Here is a 24,433-nt window from a genome sequence, read left to right as displayed (position 1 = left end):
TCTATGGCAAGGGACATGTACTTTGCTGCACAGGATTGTGACACAGATTACAAAGTTCTCAAAGAGAAGGGACACAGTGATCATGGGAGATTTTAATTACCCAGATATCTGTTGGAAGTCCAACTCTGCAAAAAATGCAAGATCCAATAAATTCCTGACTTGTCTTGCTGACAACTTCCTATTAGGGCACAGAGAGATGCTATGCTAAAACCATCGAAGCAGCCATGGTACTTGCTAAGAAAATTGAATATGTTTTTTTTTATTTCTGAGGACAAAATTCACTTGCGTTTAGAGGTGTAAATGACACTGAAGGTGTGAAAATGCAGGTCCTTACAAATATATTTTCCTCACAAATATAGTTTCCTCACAAATACATTTTACGAAGATGACCATTCCATGCTAACTGTATTTCACTGCCCTCTGCCCTTTCCTCATGAAGAAAAATATTCCTATCTAACATTTTCATTCATGGAAAATATTCAACATCATGAGTGCTGAGTATCCATGTGTCAGCCTGATTTAATAGCATTTTCATATTTTAATTAATTTGTGATACTCAGCGCGCTGAGTAAACTGTTATTTATCACATGCTGTTCTAGGCATAAGCAAGACTGAACTCTGAAGCAGTTAACAGCGTGTGATAAAACTAGTCATTTATTAGCACCAGATAGGCAGCTACGTGTACAGCTGTCTACCAGTGCTAAAAGGTACAATTTCAATAACTACTTTATTTGTATGCCTTGAAGTGCCTCAGATGCAAATATCTACTTGGCAATGCAAACAGTACAACTACTATACCATGATGTCATAAACTCTCCCCACTCTTCCTAGCCATTCTCTCACAGCCTGACGGACTCGGTTGTCCGTCACATGACATGTCAGCTGGCTGATGCAGGGGAACACCGCTGGCTGGAGGGCCGTGAAGGTCTGGTCCGGCAGTGACTGGATCTGGTTGAGAACCGTCAACACCATGTTGGTCCATGCCTGAAGTGGCAAGAGAATTAAAAAAAGACCGGGGGGGGGGGGGGAAGGGTTGTGCTGAATAAAATAACACAGTATTCAGAGCAAAGAGAACAACAGGATAACATTATATTTTATAATATATAGTATGATATGCTCCCCACTTCTCTAAATAGTTCCCTTTAGAGGAGAGCCCTGGACCTTATCTGTGATGCTTTTGTGGCACAGATAGAGGCACTTTGAACAAGGTCCCCCATCCCATGGAGACACTCTCTGCACTCCAAGGTGCTTCTGCCAACTCACAGCAGTGTCAGTCTGCTTCTCTCTCTGGTTGCTTCCACATGGAGGTTTTGCTCCGTTTGGCATCCAAACTGGAGCAGGATTTTTTTTGCCATTCTGTTTTCTGCATCATTTCCCTTGTTTCAGCCCCCTCCCCTCCGTCCTAAATGGCAACCGTTTCTTCAGGTCCACCACCTGAGCCCTTTTTACTAAAATATGATTTTAGCAATTGCTGATGTTTTAAAAGCCTTCCCCCCCACCCAACCTCTCCAGTGGTCTATATGGGGGGAACACTGGCCATGAGGGCTGAGGCATGGGAATTATTTAATTACTTCATTAATAACCCACCTGTCTCCACAATGGAGAAACAAAGTATTTTAGAACATTATCCCCTCTTCCATTTTATCTTCACAACAACCCTGTGAGGTGGGTTAGGAGAGAGTGGGACTTGCCTGTGTCACTGAGCAAATTTCCATGGCAGAGTGGAAATTTGAATCTGGGTCTAACCGCTGCACCACATTGGGGGAAACCGTCATGTGGAGACTGCATTGCTGTTGTGAATGCCTCTGGACTTGCAGTGGCATTGAGAGCTCCTTGGAGAATTGTTGCCAACTGGAAGCAACCTCTGTCTTCATACACAGACACTCATCTGCCCCCTCCCTTTGGCTGGGGAAGGGTCAATTCCTTCAGCCTCTGATTAGTGTTTGACAAAGTCATTTCCAAGCAATTGAGACCATTGAGGAAACATATTCTGTGAGCCCGGCTTTGGCCAGGGAGACCGGGGTAATAAATGGAAATAATAAATAAATAAATCTGCAAGCCTTAAAAAACATTACTATTTCTTTTGACACAAGCTCCAGCTCACCCCAGACATGCAACTTTAGGCCAAGCCAATAGGAAAGACCCATTCACAGTAACCAGATTCCACACTCACAACAATAAGTAACTGCAGATGTATGCATATGTAAAACAGGGATATTGATTTTGGAAACAAAGCAACATCACAATTAAATGAAAACATGCTTGATTTTCCAACAATAATACAAAGACTGACAGCCGCACTATTAAAAGCACACAGGCAGGGCAGCATTCATATAGTGGAAACCGATGGAAGGCTTTCCCAACACCCCAAGCCACCATCCAGAGAGAAATTAGCAGGCAGCAAATATGGCTGCTTCTAGGACCCATCACCACTCGCTGGTTGACCCACACGGGTGAGACTGAGCAGCAGGAGACCCAACGGTCAACACTGCGTACTCTTCCCCCTTGGGGCAGCCCCATCAACCTTTTCGGAGGACTTTCTTCTATCATGGCTGCTGCACCGAGGGAGAGGGTCAGGTGAGCAAGTGGTGCCAGCTGCTCCTAGCAGCCATCACTGGATGCCCACTTGGGTAACCGGCAGCAACGGTTGCCACCACCTGCCCTCTGCCCTGGGGAGGGATAAGTGGATAGTAGTGGTCATTTAGCAACATCTTGCTGAGGGTCCCCCAAAATCTGGAGCTGGCCCCAATAAAGAGTCTGTTCGACACGGTGACAGAAGCTGAAGAGTGGGATAGAGCAGTTTTAACTAGATGTATTTTAATTCAAGTGATTAATTATGTTTTTATTTGTGTTATGTTCATGTTCTGTAAGCCACCTTGAGCAGAGTGGAAAGGTGAGATATAAAGATATTAAATAAATAAATAAAATAAACAAGGGGGCCATGGAAGTTGCACTGTTTAATGCATATGTGTGTGACACATTAATATGTTGCCTAAGGTATCAGTTGTTTAAGACTGGCCTTGCAGTCCCAAAATAACAGAGCCCTGTGCTTGAAAACAGCAAATGAAAGCTTCTAGCTTTCCCAAACATGGAAGTGATTTTAATCAGGCATACTTTCTTTCATTTTAGCTACACCACTGTCCTGTTTGCCTTACCTGTATTTGCGCCTCACCATCCCGGACAGATATATTGAACGAGCTGACTGTGGACCCAGAGCGTTGCCTCTTCTCTTGCCTCAAAATCTCTGGACCTGCACTGAAGGAGTGCCTCATTTGGCCTTGATCAACCAAATTTTGTGGTCGTTGTGGGAGGGGAGAATCTGACCCCCGTGTGCTTAGTGGATCCCCTTTCTTGTCAGCTTTCATCTCTTTGGAGAAAGTGGCCAGGTTATGCTGTTGTTTCCTTTTCTTATATTCTGTCATGAGTTTCGAGATGGTTTTGTCTGTGGCTATTGTGTAGATTTTGTTGCCAGCACTCTCCCACCATTCCTTTTTCCTGCCTTGGTCCTTCTTCTCTCCTTTGGGGCTCAAGGGTGGAAGAAGCAGCATATCTCCACTTCCTCCTTTAGGAGTAATAGTTTCTGTAAGAGAGTCCCTAATTTGACTTTTGTCATCTTCAGAAGGGGTGTCCTTCCCAGATAGCCCTCCAGTAGATGGAGTGGAGGTTTCAGATTGAAAGGATGGAAGGATGAAGAAAGGGTCTCCCCTGAAGACTGGGAGTTCATCTATGGTACTTTCCAAATCTAAATGCATTTGAATATAGTTGTTACATAATTCCATGCACAGCTTATGAAGTCTTTTGATTAACCAGGCCCAGTCTGCATTGCTGACAGGCTGAACACTTAGAGATGGCAGCCTGGCCCTCCACTGTCTCTTTTCCTTCCCTCTAGGTGGGCTTACTTGAGCTGTCTCCTCAAAAATGTCTTCATCTTCTGAAGAGCACTGCTGGGACGAGTCAGTGCTTCTTTCATCATCCTCAAAGAGGATCTTCTTCACCTGTTCTGCAGTAATGTTTTCCTGGTTAGTCACAATGGCACAGATCAAGGCATGGAAGTAGATGTTGAAGCTCATGGCTGACTGGCGGTATAAGTTGGCAGCTCCACCAATACCAGAGACCTTTTTGAGCAAGCACTTCAACCCAGTCCTTGTATCAAACTCTCTGGCTGTCCGATAGGAGTCCAGCAGTAAGTCAAAGATGACAGCCAAATTCTGCATGGAAATGTATCTGAGGAAGCCAGCCAATTTTGTTTCTGGCAGTTGTTGCACAGTCTTCTCTTCCAAGTGAGAAGGCCCCTTTACAAACTCTTCCAACAAGATATCATATAAATTCTGTAGCAGGACTTGATGGGACAGCAGGCTCACGACTATTGTTCTGAAAGGAATACTTCATGCAGCCAAAAGATAGGGGGGGAAACAGATTGCTAACATGTTTTGTAATCAATCAATAACATCTCTATCCTGCCCCAACTTCAAGAAGCTCAGAGTGGGGTACTTAAAACTATGAGGTATATCCAGAGTACATTTTCCAGTCACAGGATGGAAATTTCCTGCCTCCCAGCTCACCACTGCCCCTGACTAAGTGCCACGAAATGCTGTTCCTGGGAACAGGGAACCCAGAGGAGTAGCAAGAGGGGGGATCTGCAGTGGGAAGGGGGGAATCAGCAGAAATTGCTAATTTAGTTGGGATGCAACCCTATATCATTACGTTGGTTAGGATAACCACATGTGAATGCCATAGGAGGCAAAACATGCAACCCAATTTTTCTGAGAGAATCTCTGAATTACCCTAACAGCTCCCTCCGAAACAACCATTTATATTCCCCCAAATAAAAACAAAACAAACTGGAACTGAGGAACAGCTTTTAAAAAGGAAAGTTTCACTGGTATGCCTGCGATTTCCCTATCCTTCAGTTTTCATTCTAAATCATCAAAAAAATTAAAAACCCTCTTGACACAATTAGCTGTGTAAATTATATTATCAATTACAATGAAAATATCAACAAATTTCAGTTTCAGTATTGCATATTACAATATTAAACCATTATAATGCACAAGCAACTATGTTCACTGTTATTAAAGCAGAATTATATTGCACAAACAACTATTTGAATTTAGCAATGTGAAATTTAAACAGCAGCAATGCAAGGCTACTCTGGGCCTTCTAATTTTGAGAAATAGTCTATCAGTAGTGTACCTTTTGATTTGTACCCAAAGAATATTGACAAAAGGCCACATGAGTTGATCTCTATAAAGATGTGACCTGTAAAGCTACAATTCCTATGGATTAGATTATGGATTTAAGCAAGACTTTGTGCTTGTCACTATGCTGAGCTCTTTCAGGCAAAACAGGATAAAGACTTCATTAAGATTATTAAATTAGTGTTTTAATTCAGAATATGTATTGCTTCAGATCAAAATGGGCGTGAAAACAAGTAAGCAAAGTCTTTGCTCTGTTACCAAACTTGCCTTTATTTCCATTTACCCTTATGGAAACCAAACTGCCTTGGAATAAACTGCTATTTATTCTCTACTTCTTTCCACTTCTATCCCAGTTCCTTTCTAATACAGCCCTTACATTGTGCTTTGACACTCCCTAGTGGCTACGTTCTGGCAGTTGCTCCATATGTCTCAGCAGAGCTTTCAGTCTGTAGATGCTCTAGGCAGAAGGTGAGTAAAGGCCCAAATGACGTGCCCTCTAGGGCCTACATCTTTCACTTTAGTAACAGAAGGTGATCCAAGGATCTGCTGCTCTTTCAGAGCGAATGCACCTCATACAGGCATATATTGACAATACCAGCATTTTGCGTGTGGGCCATTTTTCTTGGTACCCAAGGTCACTGCTAGGGAACCAGCAAATGTCCCACTATGGCATATTTAGCGCTGTCACACAAAACTGTGGTGATAAAGGGGGCTGATAACACGGGAATGTCCTTGTGGGAGCCATTACAAAGCTGTTTCAGATGGAGGTTCCAACTATATAACCCTTTAATCTAGGCAGCTGGTGAACAGCAGCTCCATTTATTCACAGAACTGCCTGGCTAAGAGAATATTTTCTGTAGGATAAATATAAACCAAATGCCAGCTCACACATGTATTTTGTTTTTGGCATGACACTGCATGGTAGAAAATAAATTCTCCCTTACCCAAGTTTCCTGTGTATTGATGCAGCAGTCAGGAGGAAAAACAGAAACTCCACTAAGTCAAAATAAAATCTCAGCGGCAGGGAGCAGACATACCTTACTATTCATCAAGTGAGTAGACCAAGCTAGAGTCCCCTTAATACACTGTTTGTTTCTAACACAAAGATAACCTCTGTGTGGAAAACAGTGGGTGGAGGCATGAATGTTATGCAGTACATAGTTTAAGCAGTAGCTGCTTGACACATGGAATCACAATAGCAGAGAAGCCACCCACCCCGCCACACAATGCACTGTATACATAATGGTATATGTACGTTTTTCAGCTGGGAAATTCTTTTCCAGTAAGTGTGGGCAACTGGAGGAGGATATATTGAAGCACTACCAAAACATACCATGATCACACCTAGCCCTAGGCATCTGGCACAGGTTTATTCCTTGAGGCAAAGTCACAGATAGGCTGTCCAGGAGACATGGGCAGAAGGAAATATACATACATAATCTTCTCCTCTTGCTCACCACTGACCATACTTCACCCATGAAGGATTTTTAATATTTCCTCTTGGCCATAATTAAATGGAACCTCCATGTTCGGAGGCAGTATTACTGATTGGCAGGAGACAGGAACAAACCACAGGACTGGTTTGAGAATGTGGTAGTTTTCAAAGGTATATGTCTGGCAGCTATTAGAAACAGGGTGCTGGACTAGATAAACTTTGGACTGTTCCATCAGTGCAATTTTTATATTCCTAAAAAGTGTCCCATAATTCTTATAAAATGCCTATTGTTGCATATGGAAATTTAGATTTAAGAGCCAGCGACTTTCTGCAATAATTGCTTGTGAAAAAGTATAATTCTACATAGTTCTCATCTTTAATGCTATGGTTAATCCACACCCAGCCCTGAAAAAAAAAAAAAACAGATCTAGGATTTGTGATGGTCCCACATTCTGTGCATACGACAGGGTCCGAGGTCACTTTGTCTGCCAGGGCTAGCCAGTGTTTAGCCTGAGGCAAGAGCAGAGTGACAAGATGGGAAAGTGTCGTGCGGTTACTTCTCACCGCCACTAATGGAATACTCAGGAACACAACTGCTTCACAGTGAGAAAGAAACTTAAACAATTTTTAACAGTTGTGCAGCTTTCCACATCATTTCCGGTTATCTGCCTTGTGCCTCCTTGTACTAACTTCTTTGACTTAGGAAAACTTGCCTTACCTTTTCTGTGTATGTCCATTGGGCTTCTTGTCAGGAGGCAATTCAATGATAAGCACACAGGACTGAGCATGTTCAAATCCCTCTTTGTTGTTGGGAGTTTTTGGAGAGCACTGGGTGTCTAACATGAACACCTGCAGAACAAATTACACCAACTTGCTGTAACTTAGCCAATACCGGGAGGTGATATAGATCAGCAGTAGAATATGCATTGCCATACATAATGTCCTAGGTCAGAGTGTCTGGTGTTTCCGCTTAAACAATCTAAGGTAGTAGGACCGAGTGTTAAATTGTTCCTGGATCTATACCTGGTCAGCCCTAGAGACTGTCAAGCAGCTGTGTGCTGGGAGCTTCCTGGTGAAACTTGATTCCCAGGCATGCAGAGGGCCAATTCACACTGGAACCATGGTGTTTGGGTAGAGGGGGCATAATCCTTCCCCTGGGCCATTTCCCCAACCTCACAGTCTTGGGGAACCAATATTTGCCCTATTGTGGGGTATGCATACAACAAAGGCCTATACATTTTTTTCATCAGTTGGGCAAACAACATCTCACTAGGGTCAGAACAGGAAAGTGGCACAGGGAGAAGGTTTAAACCCCCTCTTCCCAGGTGCAGTGGTCCTAATCTGGACTGTGGTATGAACCCAGGATTGATTTAGCCTATAGTTAGTGTAGTGTAGAATATGTACATGGATGGGAACTGGATTTGTTCAGAATATGGAGCAGGTAGTAATGGATTAGAAGGACAAATGCTGTTTGTCAGTACAAGGCAATTACCTGTACATCTTTAACCCAGTATTGCAAGCACACTTCTAAAAATTGGCAAAGGACATACAGTGTCTCCCCCCTAAAAAACCTAAGTATAATTGCTTTTAGAACCATTGTGTGAAAGAACAGGGTGGATTACAACCTCTTCAAAGCTTCTGAACCTTCTTAATCAAGAAAATCAGGGCCCAGAACTCCACCCAAGGTAGGTCGTTGGTTCTAATCTTCCATACCTGAATAATTACCTTGGCATCTTACCAAGTTCTCTAGATAGAAGAGAATCTGTAACTGTATGTTTAGCCTGAAGAGGAGAAGACTGAGAGGAAATATGATAACCATCTTCAAGTAATTGAAGGGCTGTCACAAAGAGGATGATGCCGAGTTGTTTTCTGTTGCCCCAGAAGGTCGGACTAGAACCAACGGGTTGAAATTAAATCAAAAGAGTTTCCGTCTAGACATTAGGAAGAATTTTTCTTAGAGCAGTTCCTCAGTGGAACAGGCTTCCTCGGGAGGTGAAGAGCTCTCCTTCCCTGGAGGTTTTCAAGAAGAGGGTAGATGGCCATCTGTCAGCAATGCTGATTCTATGACCTTAGTCAGATCATGAGAGGGTGGGCACCTTGGCCATCTTCTGGGCATGGAGTAGGGGTCACTGGGGGTGTGGGGGGGAGTGAGTTGTGAATTTCCTGCATTGTGCAGGGAATTGGACTAGATGACTCTGGTGGTCCCTTCCAACTCTATGATTATATGATTGTTACTTACCTGTTGTTCATTGACGTTTTCAGTCCAGGCACACATTGGGACTGTGCATGTACAGGCCTGCTACTGAAATGTTTTTCTAGCTTAAAACTGCTAGCGGGAACAGCACGCCGGAGCCATACCGGCGTTCCTGCCGAAACTGTCACATGCTCAGGTGTGGCTGCACTCCCTTCCCTCAGTTCCTCCTGCCAGAGTCAGAGAAAGAACCAGAGAGCTCACAGTGGCGCCCGAGGGAGGGAATGTGTGCCTGCACGTAAGACAGGGGTGGGGAACCTTTTTTCTGCCAAGGGCCATTTGGATATTTATAACATCATTCGCGGGCCATATAAAATTATCAACTTAAAAATTAGCCTGCTATATTTGGTCAAACATTTAGCCAAGGGGCACGACCGGAGACAGCTCTGAGTGCCTGCCACATAGAGCGACTCGCTTTTGAGCTTTGCTGACCCCAGCTGGGCCCAAGAAATTCAGGCAGGGAAGCATCCTTCGGAGCTAGAGATCTGCCAGGACCCATGAAGGGCCAGACCAAATGATTATGCGGGCCTTATACGGCCCCCGGGCCTGACGTTCCCCACCCCTGACGTAAGACCTCGATGAACAGTAGTTACAGGTAAGCGCAACTCTGTTTTCATCATTGGTCCTCTGTGCAATTCCACATTGGGATTTTCCCAAGTCAGTCACCAGGATGGAGGGTAGAGCTCTCATCTCTCCAACTTCTGTCTCTTTTCTTGCTTGCAGAACCAAGGCATAGTGCCTCACAAATGTGTCCGCTGTGGACCAGGTCACATCTCGGCAGATCTCCTTCAAAGGCACACCCTGCAAGCAAGCGGCAGAGGATGCTTGCCCCTTGGAATGAGCGTGGACCCACAACGAGCAAGGGAGCTCCACATTCTCATAACAAAGTTTGATGGTTGAGACAATCCATCTGGACAAAGTCTGAGGCGAGGCCTCCCTTCCCTTATTCGGGCCTGAGATACAAACAATGACATGTCCTTCTGGAATTCTTTAGACATATACAAATAGAATAACTAAGCACATCTAGTGTCCAACGAGTGCAGTGCTCTTTTGGCTTCTATGGTGGATTTAGTGAAAAACACAGGGAGAATCACCACTTGGTTCAGATGAAACCCCAGAACTACTTTAGGCAGGAAGCAAGCACATGGTCCCAATACTACCCGTTCTGGGAAAACCTTCAGAAATGGAGAATCCATACTTAAAGCTGCTTTCTCTCACCCTGCAGGCAGATATAATGGCCACCAAAAACAGGCCTTCATAGATGCCAAGTGTAAGGGACACGAGGCTGAGGGCTCAAAAGGGGCACCCATGAGTTTTGCCAACACCAAAGACAAAGACCATTGTGGGACAATTGGTATTCTGGGAGGGCAGGAGTTACGAGACCCGTCAAGAAAGTCTTAGATGTCTTGTGAGAAAACACTGTTGTCCTATCCACCCATTTGTGGTGGGTGGAGATTGCTGCTAAGTATACTTTAATAGAACACTAGTCCCTCCCTTTTTAGGTGTAGTAAGTAGTCGAAGATCATTGAGAGCGGGGCTTGCCTGGCGTGATCCTTTTAGTGCTACACCATTTTGAAAACCGGCCCCATTTTGCATTATATGATTCCTAGTGGTAGGCCTACAAGCTTGTTTCTTGCACTTCAGATGTAAACCCTATCAGGTCCCCCACACCTTCCATGCCACCAGATGCAGATGGTGCACTTGGGGGTGAGCTATTGGGCCTATGATGAGTAGGTCTGGGTGAGGAGGAAACATTACGTACTGACCCATCGCAATTGACATCAGGGTGGGAAACCAAATCTGCCTTGGCCAGAACAGAATGACCAGAATGCCGTCAGTTCTGTCCACTCTCATTTTTCCCAATACTTTGGTGATTAGAGGGATTGGAGGAAACACATAGAACAGTATTCCTTGTCACACTATCGTAAAAGTATCTCCCAATGATCCCTGACCCATTCTTGCTAGTGAGCAGAGAAGTGGGGCTTTGGTGTGTGTCGCAGTGGCAAATAAATGGATCTTGGAACTTCCCATAGGGAGAAAATCTGCCTCAGGTAGGAATTGTTTAGTGACCACTTGGGGCAAATAAGCAGCTGAGCACATCAGCTTGAACATTCTGACCTCTCAAGATATGGACAGCCTGAAGTATAGACCGGTGTATGATCATCACCAAATGGCAAGTGTTTTCTGGTGGAGGCGTTTGGAGCCTATCCCGCCTTATTTGTTCAAACAGAACATAGTGGTGATGTTGTCCATCTGTACAAGGATGGAGCGACCTTGGAGCATATCTCTAGAATTGGAGAGAAAGGACTTCTTGGTGTAGTAGCCTGAGTAGCTCCCAAGTGAGGGTGTGTCGGTTCAGCTAGCACAGGAACATGCCATAATAGTCCCTCCAATCTGACCCACAGGCTGGTGACATGAATGTGGGACAAAGACCCAGGCAGACTGGTCTTAATAAATCTCAGCTCCATGCTCTCGATCTGAGAAGGGCTCTGTTGTAGGCTTCATTGCACCTTCAAAGAAAAGTGCGGAGACTCTAAGCGGGGTGAAGGGGTCTTGGGAGGTGGTAGCAGGACCTTCTGAACATCAGGTGATGGTGCATGCAGCAGTTGTATCGAACTGTGACACTTCAGCTCTGAGGTGTGTTTCTCCTGCTTCTTCTCTTTCAATTTTGTGTGTTTCGTTGGTGGTTCCGATGAGCATCTCAGCGCTGGGGACCTAGAACGGGTCTGCTCTTGCTGTGGTTCTGAGCATTGAGCTGATGAACTGATTGCACCGATGTGGGACGTGAGGATGCCTTCGAGAGGCTGATCAGTTCCGAAGTTGGCTTGGTGAGTTCGAGGATTGCAGAGTCTGCTCCCATAAAGCGGCTTTCAACTTGGATGCCCGGTCATTCCTTGCCTTGGGAGTGAAGTTTTGGCATGCTTTATAGGCCGAAATTTTGTGGCCCTCTCCCAAACACAGGAGGCACAGCTCGTGCTCATTGGTCTGAGTATGTTTCGCACTACAACAAGTGCACTTTTAGAATAAACTTTTCTGGGACACGGTGGTCACAGCAGCTCAACAAGGCTACCCTCTGTAAGGATAGGGGAAGGGTGAGCCCCAAAATGATGAAGAATGACCCCCAAAATGATGAAGAATGGAAGATAACGAAGCAACTCATGAGCAGCGAAGAAAAGCAAATGACTCCGATAGCGGCAAAACAATAACTGAGGGAAGGGGGTGCAGCTGAGCCTGAGCACGTAACAGTTTCAGTGGGAACGCCAATACAGCTCTGGTGTGCTGTGCCCCCTAGCAGTTTTAAGCTAGGAAAACTTTTGTATCAGGCCTGCACATGCACACTCCCCCACTGTGGGACTGCATAGAAGACTGACGATAAACATACTTAATATATTAAAAAGGGAGCTTTAAAGATAAACCACCAAAAAACAACAACAACTGGAAAACCCACACAGCACAATGCAGCTTGAGGTAAGCACTTGAAAAGCTCACTGATTTCATTGTGAGTGTCAAGATTGTTCAAGATGCTTGCATTTAAAATGCATGTTTGCATTTGTTCACTATGTGGATGCTGCTTCAGGGAAGGGGCATTTTACCTGTTGGGCCATGGCCCGTATTCTCCAATACTCTGCTTCGGCACTAGGAGAGAGGGAAGGGGCTGCCACTTTCACCTCACAGGCATCGCCACTGAAGTTTTCAGAACCACTGTGGAAGTAGCCCAACAAATTCTACAAGAAACACAACATTGGGTGTTCACTGTGTATCCTGTCTGCCAAGCAGTCTAACTTACATTCACGAAACAATGAGTAAGACTGTGCTAGTAAGCCAAAATCACTCTCACACGTTTTTAAACATGATGTACTTCTATCAAATTTTCTCCATTTAAAAAAGGTTTAAGAAATATATTTAACTCACTTCCAAACCCCGCAACAGACATCCTTTGAGGTGGGACTGATCACTGGTAGTTTATGCCAGATGGTGTGATTTTGCCCACATCATACATTCCATACAACAGGCTTTATGCTGCTAAGGGGAACAGACTTCTTTTCTCTGGACTGGTTCCCTGAGGCTAACAGAAGGTAAACGCAAGTCATGCAATCAGTAGGGCTCCTGACCAGGCTTATAGAGGTGTGCTGCTCATATAAGCGAACACTTCCATACGTATAGTCTATACTGACTACCAGAATTTCTATGATGGCAGTGACAACTTTTCAAGATGCTGCCATTGCAGAAAACCCAGTGTCTGGTCAGATGCCATCCATATGGATGCAATGGTTCACATGGGCATTCTACAGTCATACATACACTATCACGAGCAACCTATCTAAGAAAATAATAGTAGGGAGGCAGCAGTACACACTGCAACATCCAGCAAAATGCAGGTTATACCTTCACTGGCTCAAGAGTGGCTGAGAACGCATCCTGTAACGCACAGCACGACAGCCTCCACATTTCTTCTGTAAAAACAGGACCTGCTGTCACTAGTACGTACCTGCAGGCAAGAAAAAAGCCATTGAAGCAATGTGGTTCTGAAAACTCAGGGACTCAAACCATTAACAATTTTGTTCAGCACTAATTTTTAACTCCCTACTTCCTTTAAAAAGTGGTTTGGTAACTGATTCAGGAAGTTTTAACCCAGTTTGAGCAGATTTCATTAATATTAATATTCCACTGTGTACTTGCTATGTTAAATCAGGAATGCAGCTCAGTTTGAAAGGAGGAAGGGGAGAGGAGATTGTGATATGCAGTTATAGTATGATGATGTTATTAGGCTCTTGGTAACTTTGTATAAGGGTGTCTAAGTCTAAATTTTCCCCTTCTGGCCACTAAAAGAGGAAATTTTCCTCCCAGGACAAGATCATTGCATATTGCTGGCTTTTCTTTTGCTGGTTCCTAAAGCTAGTTACTGAACTATATGCAATATTAACAACAAAATGTCCCAGTACTTCCCCCCCCCAACCCCCCTCAGATTATACTAACAATACTTAGCTTATACTGAATATACAAAAAACTTGCTTCTGCACTTTCAAAAAAGTCTATTTTAGGCATAAAGACTCCTCTTTGACAGCAGCCAGGGATGAAAACTAAAGTTTAAACCTAGCAAAATAATTTTTGAGCAAAAGGGAGCAAAATAATTTGCTTGGTTTGAGCAAAATAATAAAAGTGATTATTTTATTAATCCGCTAAATACCATCTCACTCCACCTTGTCTACTCTTATCATACCCTTCCTTCCTTTTTAAATATCCTCTTTCCAACCCCCCAAAACTTCTTAGGATTAAATCTTTGCTTTCAAAAAGCCCCACCAATTTAGCAAAAAATTAAAAAATGTACTCTGCTTAGATATGGTAGAATGGCAACAAGGAGGAATGTCTGTATGTCCCTGGTTAAACAGCACGTATCAGGCCAGCCATGTGTTGTGCTATTGGAATACCCAGGTGTCCTCTTCATGGACAGCCAATATTAGGCTGTCCAATAAGAAAGTTTTGCCTTATTTCATTCTTTTAATGTATTAATGAAAATGGAAACTACATTACCTGATACACGAACACCCAACTCTTGAGATAGATTCTGTGGGTTCTGCCACACAAGCTACCAATAGCTTGAAGAGGTCTTTCAGCATTGCATTGATCATATTCTCATAGCCAATATCTACAGAAGAAATAAAAGTGTTAGTTTTGGTATCAAATATGAGCCCTGCAGCGCAGTTAAGCTGCAGTACTGCAGTCAAAAGCTCTGCTCACCACCTGAGTTCGATCCCAACGGAAGTTGGTTTCAGGTAGCTGGCTCAAGGTTGACTCAGCCTTCCATCCTTCTGAGGTCGGTAAAATGAGTACCCGGCTTGCTGGGGGTAAAGGGAAGGATGACTGGGGTAAAAGGAAGATGATTGCATCCTTGTCGGGTCTACCCCGCTTTCCTTATTTGATTCACCTTTATACTTGTACTCAAAAGTTTGGCTTCTATAGTTCTGTACTTACCAGCTATGTCTGGTTTTTTATGGTTTGCACGTATGCTCTATTTCGTTTCTAGAACCAGCGTGGATGCTGGTTGTTTTTTATGGTACCAGAACCTTATGTTCTGGCTCATTTTTTCAACCTTTTTCAACTGATTTCTGTTTAGACGGTTAGTTTGCCTTTTTGTTTAGACTATTAGTCAACTAAGCATATTGGATGCTAAGGCATGAAGTTAACGCCTTCTTTGTTAATTTTCTTTTCCCGTTGGGAATGTATGTATATATTTCTTTAATTTATTCCTGACTATCAGTAAATTTAGAATGATTTTTCTGGTGTTTAATTTGAGCCTACGTCCTGTATATTTTTTATAGCTATAGTCCTGCTGTACACTGCATTGGTCAGGCCGCACCTGGAGTATTGTGTGCAATTCTGGAGGCCTCATTTCAAAAAGGATGTGGACAGAATGGAGTGGGTGCAGAGGAGAGCTACGAGGATGATCAAGGGCCTGGAGAAGCCCTATGAGGAAAGGCTGAGGGATTTGGGAATGTTTAGACTGGAGGAGGTTGAGAGGGGACATGATTGCTCTTTTAAGTATTTTAAAGGCTGCCACTTAGAGGAGGCAGGGAGCTGTTCCTGTTGGCAGCAGAGGACAGGACTTGCAATAATGAGTTTAAATTACGGATGGAAAGGCACCAGCTGGATATTAGGAAAAACATTTTTTACAATAAAAGTTGTTCAACAGTGGAATCAGCTACCTAGGGAGGTGGTGAGCTCCCCTTCACCGGCAGTCTTTAATCAGAGACTGGGCAAACACTTGTCAGGGATGCTCTAGGGTGATCCTGCATTAAGCAGGGGGTTGGACTAGATGGCTGATATCATACTGCCCTTGTACAAATCTATGATGAGACCACACTTGGAATACTGTGTACAGTTCTGGTCACCACACCTAAAAAAGGATATTACAGAGCTTGAGAAGGTGTAGAAAAGAGCAACCAAAATGATTAGGGGACTGGAGCAACTGCCCTATGAGGAGCGGTTAAAACGCTTAGGTCTGTTTAGCTTGGAAAGAAGGCTGCTGAGGGGAGATATGATAGAGGTCTATAAAATTATGCATGGTTTGGAGAGAGTGGACAGGGAGAAGTTTTTCTCCCTCTCCCATAATACTAGAACGCGGGGTCATCTGCTGAAGCTGGAGGGTGAGAGATTCAAAACAGATAAAAGGAAGTATTTTTTCACACAACACATAGTTAAATTGTGGAACTCCCTGACCCAAAATGTGATGATGGCTGCCAACTGGGAAGGCTTTAAGAGAGGAGTGGATGTGTTCATGGAGGAAAGGGGTATTCATGGCTACTTAATGGATACTAGTCATGATGCATACGTATTCTCTCCAGGATCAGAGGAGCATGCCTATTATCTTAGGTGCTGTGGAACACAGGCAGGATGGTGCTGCTGCAGTCGTCTTGTTTGGGGGCTTCCTAGAGGCACCTGGTTGGGCACTGTGATCAGACTGCTGGACTTGATGGGCCTTGGTCTGATCCAGCAGGGCTTTTCTTATGTTCTTAGGCCTGTATGGCCCCTTCCAACTCTATGAGTCTACCATTTTTGCAGATGCCATGTGTTACTGGCAACCCAATCATAATTTGAGCTGCAAGAAGTTCATCCATTACTATGGATACAAAGCAAAACAACATTAAAAACCCTCTAATGTTACAAATCTTGGGTAACTATCATCTTCCTAAATTCTCTACTTACAATCACCTTTGCACCAAAATGATAGCTGGGAAATTAACTTGTTCTCACTCTGCTTTAAGTAGTCATGTCAGAAAGTATTGGTTATGCTGTAGACCAGCACATCTCAAGCAAAAAAGAAGGGGAGAACTTGGGGAGGTTGTCCCTAAAAATCTTTTAATCAAATGGAAGGCTTTTGATGCTAAAGTTTGAAAATCACTGCTGTACAAGCCATGTTCACTTTCAGCAATAAATTTAGTTGTTGAGAGTATCATTTCTTACCTGAATGTATAAAACTTTGAATGTGTTCCACCACTAGTTCGCATGAAAGGCCAATAGCATGCTTGAAATTGGCAGATGCCACATCCCAGTATGAATGATCACCATGACTACGGTGGAGCCAAAGGGACATTGTAGGGAGCAGAAGGTGTACCACTGCATAAATACCAAACCCAGGGCCTGGGGGATATAAAACACAAACTGGATGAAAGATGTCTTGATTTAAAACACACTAAAAAAAGAAAGAAAAAAAACCACACTAAAAAAAAAGGAAGATGCAAAAATCCACAACAGCAAAGTTTGCAGCCAGCCCTGACCAGACACAAGATCTGACACACTATTTGTATAGGCCAGTAAATGCAGTCAATTACCTGGTGTTTTGGTAACATCTCTCAATAACTCAAAGAGCAAATCCAAGGTGGGAGGTTGGTGCTGACGGGGGCAGTTGGAGATGGCAGTTGTCAATTCTTCCAGTAGAATGATCCAAACATTAATAAGGCCTCGGAAAAAGAAAAGAATGTGTAAGGAACTCTGTACAAGTGATACTGTAAAAGCTATTCATAACAGGAGAGACTAACAGGTTTTGCTAGGTACTTTCCTCTATTTTGTTTTTTATTAGTGAGGTGCTGATCATTTCAGTCTGTCTTCCTGACTCCCACTAACAGCTGATTTAGAATGTAATCCTAAGAAGAGTTGCAGCTTTCTTGGAAGGGTGTCTCTGCTCAGGATCGCTCTGTTAGACATCAGACAGATCAAGGACGTACACACACACACACACTTGATCTTAGCTGATAGGCCGAGAAGCAATAAGGACGTACAGGAAACCAATGTGATTTGAGCTTATACTGTCTCAATTTCCTTGGTCTTCCTTTAATCCCTAACCTAACTCTACCACCCAGATAATTCACATTTCTTGTTATTCATACCGAACAGCACACCTTTGTTAAATTCCTACACTTGCTCCTCATGCCCTTTGATTCTCCCCCCCAATTAAGATCAGTTATAATAAACACATTAGTTAAAAGAGCACTTTTTGTTGCATTTTTGATCCGTTAATAGCCAAACGCACATACCTAACTAGGGAACTACTATTTAGACAAACTTGTCTTTAGAGCCACACAGTAATTTTGCTCACCAGTATCATCATCAAAATCGGACAGTACACACTCAATGCCATCCTCACTGCTAGCAGATCTCTCCTGTATTCTTTGAGGTAAGTTAGCAAGTCTCCCACTGAGGAAAATAGGCTTCAAGGGCATTTTGTAGATTTTGGCAAGCAACTAAAAAGCAACACACAAATAATTAGATGACTGGGACATTATTTGGTGAAGCCTCTCATTACTCTAGGAGCCCCGTGGCTCATGACCTGAGTTAGATCCTGACGGAAGTCGGTTTCAGGTAGCTGGCTCAAGGTTGACTCAGCCTTCCATCCTTCTGAGGTCGGTAAAATGAGTACCCAGCTTTCTGCTAGGGGTAAAGGGAAGATGACTGGGGAAGGCACTGGCAAACCACCCCGCAAACAAAGTCTGCCTAGTAAACGTCGGGATGTGATGTCACCCCATGGGTCAGGAATGACCCGGTGCTTACTCAGGAGACCTTTACCTTTTACCTCATTACTCTGCAAAAGGCCAGGCAGCATGTAGAAAAGCTACATAGTCAAGGAACTGTTCTGCTAAAATCTTTTGATATCCTATCTGCTAAGATTACATGTGCACAGAGAATTTGCCTCAACTCTTCACTCAGGCCATAGTGCAACTGTGGGGAAGCACAATGAGCTGGATCCAGTGGGAAGAGTTCGTGGAAGGATCTAGCAGAATAGATCTTTCTCCACCTTCCCTTTCCCCAAGCAGTTGACATTCTGTCTCCAAACCTATCTCTGAGTATCAGGAGAACCTAAGAAGCAAAATGCACCACGAATTAAGAAAAACTGCCTCTTCTGTTTGTGGCTTGCATCAGCCAAAGAGGGGAAAGCATTGCAAGGTGAATGCTGAATTTGAACTCTGTGAACATTCAAAGTTTAAGCTTGAAGCTTTCTACTAATTGGAATAAAGCTGGAAAGATGAACTCATTATTATGCCCTAGCAGCTTCGGACCAGGGCCTGCAGAGTAAATTGCATATTCCTTGTGGGAAAATGAGATGCCTGTAGAGCCCATTTTGGCATGCTTTGTAGGTAAAAAGCTTACTGGTCACTGGAGTAATAATTACTTTCAAGCAACCAGGTTTTCCCTGTCTTCTCTCCGTCAGAGCAGAGGCAGTTCCATCAGCCATTAGTGCCTGCACTGCTGTGGTACGTCTCTCCAACCAGTGCAGAGAACAACACAGAGACTGATGGGACCATTCCTGCTCTCCTATTCTGACCTGGGAAAGCATGCCCACCTTGGCAGCAGCCAAAACATCCTGCTGTACGTCACAGTGCAGAAGTCTACGACTAATGCATCAGCATGCCCTTTCTTTTCTCTCCTCTAACAGAAAGAGAAAATGGGGGGGAGAGACGGAGACAAAGAGCAGCCAAAACACTCTTTGTGGCGCACCATTTCCTATGACAGCATCACACTTTGCTGGCATATAGCTTTGAAAACTGCTTTTGCACCAGCCACTCTTCTGGGGGACAAAGGGAGAAAGGCTGGCAGCTGTTACAGTACTCTGCTATAATTCTTATTTTATTTATTTTGTTTCATTTATCCTTTCTCCCCAACGGGGACCCAAAACAGCTTACATCACTCTTCCTCCAGACTGTGACCAATCTACACAGCAGATAACTTCAGATAAAAGGCTAACTGAACATAGCAGGCACCCCAATGGATGTCGTTTCGAGGAGCTACCGTGTGACGGCCATTCTGTGTGAAGTGGCCTTAAATTGCATGGAGCACAATCACATCATTCGGCGCACCTGAGAACAACGCCTGAGGTAATCAAGAGCAGGAAGGCACAAGTCTGTAGATGTGGATCCTGATCCTGGGACAAAGTCGCCGTTTTCTTTGCAGTCTGCTTCCCCTAGGAGGGCAGGAATGGGGGGAGGCAGGAAGGTTGAGGGAGAAAAAATAATAAAGGTGCATCAGACAGAAAATTATGTATTGTATGATGTATGTGTTGAAACAATTATGTATCAATACAATTATTATAGATTCCTGAGGGATTTACTCATCCGAAAATTCAAATCTAGGTTATGGAGGTTCACTGAGGAAAGGCAGAGGAGTAACTCTAGATATAAATAAAGAATTTAATATTAATAATTTAACAGGCAGCATCATACCTCTCTGTGGTGCAGAAGGTATAATTCTCCCATGTCTCTCTCCATTACTGTGGCTCTTTCTGATCCCTGGAGGGATCAGCCCCAGGGCTGCGGGACCCATGTGGAAGAACAGCTGCGTGGGTTGGGGGGCTGGAGGAGAGAGAAGGAATTGAAATCACTCCTAGTTCTGCATGCACAGCTCTGCTGAGGGGAGGGGACAATTTTGTCCCCTTGTCCACCCTTGCTCCTGTTCACCAACCCTGACAATTGTTCCTCTGTATGAATCCAGGATCCTGGGGATGATCTTTCTGGAGGTCAGTGTAAGCTTCAATGATGGATAGGAATGTGGGAGAAACTCTGTGTCCCTTCCACAAATGGATGGTATGATACTGCCCAATAGGTGCAAATCCTCCTTACATAGTACATGGAGAAGTATCCTGGAGTCCAGTAAACCTCTCACCTGTTCTGCTGCCTCAGGCCTGCTGCCTCAGTCCTCCTGCTCTCTACACACCAGAGGATCCACTTCAAGAGTTTCCCTTCTGTACCTAATAGTGGAACATGTGGCAACGTATTGGTGTGCAGACTATGCTCGGCCACAGGCAGTTGCCCAGGGAAGAGCAAATAAGCCTCTCCTTGCACACAAATTCTTTGGTGGTAATGTGAAGCATTTCATTTCTAAAAGAATATGTTTCTTCTAAAAGAATACCCAAGACAAAGCAGGACCCTTGAGGGAAGGTTTTTTTAGCTGAGATATCCAAGAAATCATTAAGGCACCTCCCTCCTATCCTTTCTAAGCTTTGGACAGTATTATACAAAGTCACCGTGACACAGCACAGCCAACATGTCTCTCCTCCTCCCCACTCTGCCCTCATTACCAGCAAGGAACAATTAATCTTGCAGATAGAAACTCACATTCACGCATGACTTCCAAAGGTGCTTTGCAAAATCAGTTGAAAAACAGAACAAAGCAAAAAAGTGCACCAACACTCTTGAAACGTGTAAATGTTTGGGGGAATAACAGGAGAATACTGAAATTGTTCCATATGGGTACATTTTCATTATCTCAGCACTTAACATGTGATGCTCATAAAACCTTTGTAGCGTTCCTTTCTCAAGCATTCCTTGATTTTGGCTGTTGTTGCTTGGTATGCACACTTTCCGTTTGCCTCTGCAATTGTCAAACTTTACAATAAAGTTTTTTTTTTTTTAACCGATGACAAGAAAAGGAGAACATGGAAAGTTTGGACTTATTTTGTCAAGAGAGGAAGCGGGAGAGGGAAGCCTTACCCAAACCTTTGACAAACTTCATAAGGCACATGATGTAGCTGGTGGCTGCATTGGCAAAGACCTGTATGTTGTCTGTATTTAGAAAGGCTTCAAAGACATCAAACACAGGAGCTTGGCACTTTCCTGAGGATACATAAAAAGATAAGTCAGTGACATAAATATACATGAAAAATTTCAGTTATACATTATACTTTTGGAAATACTTCATTAAATCTGATTCTAAACATTGTTCCAGTGCGTGGATCAAAAAAAGCTGCACAATAGGGGCCGTATATAGATGGAGAGGATTTTTCTACAAACCTGCGAAAATCCTCAAGTTTGCAGAATTTTTTTTTTAAAATAGTGACGGGGATTTTAACCCCCAAATGAAACAAAAACTATATCTTACGATACTACCTCATGCGATCTCACTTTTAAAATATTTGTATGTGATTATGATTCAGATCAGATTGTTTATTTACGGCCCTTAGCCAGATAAAATTACAATTTACAGTCCAAGTCTTAATTCACTTAAAATATCAATCAGATTACCTCTAGCATTTGGGCTAAGAGAACACTCTATGACAACGTATTTTCATTGCTGCCGTACAAAATTTTGTGACCTGAGAGGTAATAAAGGAGTTATCACCTTGTAGGAGCTTTTCGATCTTTTCTCTTTCCCTGACGGGTCCCATTCTCGGTATATGGGGCTCAATAAACTTAGAGCGAGGTATTGTATAAAAATTACAGTATAGAAAGACACGCTCAATAGTTTCTAGATCCCCGGATTTACAGGGGAAGAATCCGCCCTAGTATGTGTTCATGAGTTTTATATTAACTATATTTTAATTGTTTACATGTTTCGATTTTTTAGGTTTGTCGCATTGTGGACCCTGATTAGGTGGAAAAGTGGCATAAAAATGTTTACTAAAAATAAATTGGCCTAGCAACTCAGTGAACAATGCTGAGGTTTATGCCAGCAGCAGCAGCTGAGGAGGAGGAAGTGGCGATGGAATGAGGACAAGGGGAGAAAGACCACTAAGGCAGGAAAAAGGGTGAGACCAAGAAGTGGCATTGGAGGAAAAAGAGAATACACCACTGTTTGCAGTGACAGATTTTGTGCCATTATTTGTTTGGAAACAGCCCTTCTTATTCCCAGTAACAGCATCATTGTCATGAAGCCAGTTAGATTTGGCTGTGGGATGATGTCACTGGCTACAGAAAAAGCTAATTTAGAGCTCTGCCCCTTCCAAATTTAATGTCGGTCCTGCTTATTTATTAAACATTTTTTATACCATGCTCACAACCAAATGGTAATTGAGGTGGCATATATGCTACTGTTTATTTACGAAGTACTTTATAATCACTACGATAATTACGACCTCCATTTTACAGATGATCAATTGAGGTGAAGAGATTGTGGGCAGATACATGCAGACCTGGGGTATGTGGAAGTTTCCTGCTCATGCTTTACTTTTTCACTAACTGGGCTGCTACAGTCCAGCAGAACTCATAAGTGTAGTGACCTGTGATTTAGAAACTGCTTTATCCTGTGCTAGATCATCTTAGACATTTTACAATTCATATTAACATTATGTGGAAAGCTGGAGCCAATACAAAAGCGTGCCAGTTTTACAGAACAAAAATAGAAATGAAAATATTGACATTAATTTTCAATCTTGCAGTGGAAACCTCCCCCCTCCCCATTCCCAGCCAAGATCTGTTAGAACTCTGCTGTGATTCAAAACATCACACTTGCCTGGGGAGTGGTATTTTGAACACTGTTTCAGTGCATTGTAGTAGTTAGAATGCTGAATTAGAATTGGGGAGACCTGGGGGCAAATGCTCACTCAACCATGAAGCTGGGTGACCTTTTGGCTGCTCTCTCACAGCTTAAGTTGCCACACAGGGCTACTGTGAAGGTAAAATTAGGAACAAAGAATCACATATACCGTCTAAGCTCTTTGGGGAAAGGGTAGGATAAAAATGTAATTAATTAATCATCAATTGATTAATTAATCAACAATCAATTGATTGTTGTAGTTTTCAAAAATACATTTTTTTAAATGCCTCTATCTGAAACAGGGGTGGAAAGTATCCAGGAAAGCCTTACCCATGGAATATTCTCCCACAAGATATTCCTTAACTTCTGACTTGCTGCTGCTACGCACTGTTTCTAGTGCGCTGAACAAGGGCCTCCAGCCTGACTGAATCCGAGGTGAGCAGACCTCCACTAGCTCTCCTATTGAGGTGATTACCTGGTAAAACATAGAAAGCACCACAGAAATCAACCAACACACAGAAATCTCTGTGGAAGAAATACATTGTTTTACATAGAGCAAGATTCAAGTCCAGTAGCACCTTAAAGACCAACAAGATTTTCAGGGTATGAGCTCTCAAGACTCAAAGCTCCCTTCATCAAATTGTATCTGACAGAGGGAACTTTGACTTGCAAAAGCTTGTTAGTCTTTAAGGTGCTACTGGACTAGAATCTTGCTTTTCTATTGAAGAACAACATGGCTGCCCACCTGAGAATTGTTTTCTATACAAAACAGATAAATGTTAAAGACTTTTAAAGTTGACGGTAACGTTTTTAATTAGTCTGACTTATTGTCCCTTGTCTAATCAAGGTATTTTGTTATGTAAGGACTAAAGTTGCAACCCCTGACTTGGAAGATTTTAGCAGGTATATGCTAAACTTATTAAACCCACTCATGAAAGCTGAGATTCTCAAAACACTGCGGTCGGTTCACAACATACAGGGGTGGCTTTTCTGCACTTGTACAGAAATTTAGTACACAAAACAGTTCTGCAGATAATCTTTTCAGTTATATAGTGTGACCACTATATACAACCACTTGCCTGGTCCTGCACGTCCTCATCGCACAGCTCCAGCTGCATGATTCGCTCAAATGGACGGAACAGGGCCTCGCTAAAGTGGAAATGAGGAGGCTCATTCCAGTCTGTCAGAACCTCAGTCAGGATATCATGTATGAAAGAGACAGCCTTCCGAGATACGTGCCTTTCTTTATGACAGGCAGCCTTGCAATGACAGGAGCAAAAAGCAGAATTTCAGCCAGGCAGATAATTT

The 24,433-nt window shown here is 43.3% G+C and overlaps 1 protein-coding gene across 1 annotated transcript in view; it reads right to left on the bottom strand.

Moving 5' to 3' along the window:
- Positions 1 to 739: 739 nt before the first annotated feature.
- The window catches only part of ARFGEF3 (ARFGEF family member 3), a 111,594-nt gene continuing 87,900 nt past the window's right edge, over positions 740 to 24,433 (bottom strand). The window contains exons 22-34 of the mRNA XM_056852718.1: positions 24,205 to 24,384; positions 23,456 to 23,600; positions 21,364 to 21,486; positions 19,735 to 19,838; positions 17,979 to 18,123; positions 17,215 to 17,343; positions 16,847 to 17,023; positions 14,417 to 14,531; positions 13,271 to 13,373; positions 12,478 to 12,609; positions 7,352 to 7,482; positions 3,156 to 4,383; positions 740 to 984 (exon numbers count right to left, since the gene is read on the bottom strand). Coding sequence (XP_056708696.1) covers positions 793 to 984; positions 3,156 to 4,383; positions 7,352 to 7,482; positions 12,478 to 12,609; positions 13,271 to 13,373; positions 14,417 to 14,531; positions 16,847 to 17,023; positions 17,215 to 17,343; positions 17,979 to 18,123; positions 19,735 to 19,838; positions 21,364 to 21,486; positions 23,456 to 23,600; positions 24,205 to 24,384 — 2,904 coding nt within the window. The 3' untranslated portion in view covers positions 740 to 792. The remainder of the gene's footprint in view (positions 985 to 3,155; positions 4,384 to 7,351; positions 7,483 to 12,477; positions 12,610 to 13,270; positions 13,374 to 14,416; positions 14,532 to 16,846; positions 17,024 to 17,214; positions 17,344 to 17,978; positions 18,124 to 19,734; positions 19,839 to 21,363; positions 21,487 to 23,455; positions 23,601 to 24,204; positions 24,385 to 24,433) is intronic.

This window comes from Euleptes europaea, chromosome 7 (genome assembly GCF_029931775.1).
Source record: "Euleptes europaea isolate rEulEur1 chromosome 7, rEulEur1.hap1, whole genome shotgun sequence".
In the NCBI taxonomy this organism is placed as follows: Eukaryota; Metazoa; Chordata; class Lepidosauria; order Squamata; family Sphaerodactylidae; genus Euleptes; species Euleptes europaea.
This window is presented reverse-complemented; position numbering and strand designations above follow the sequence as displayed.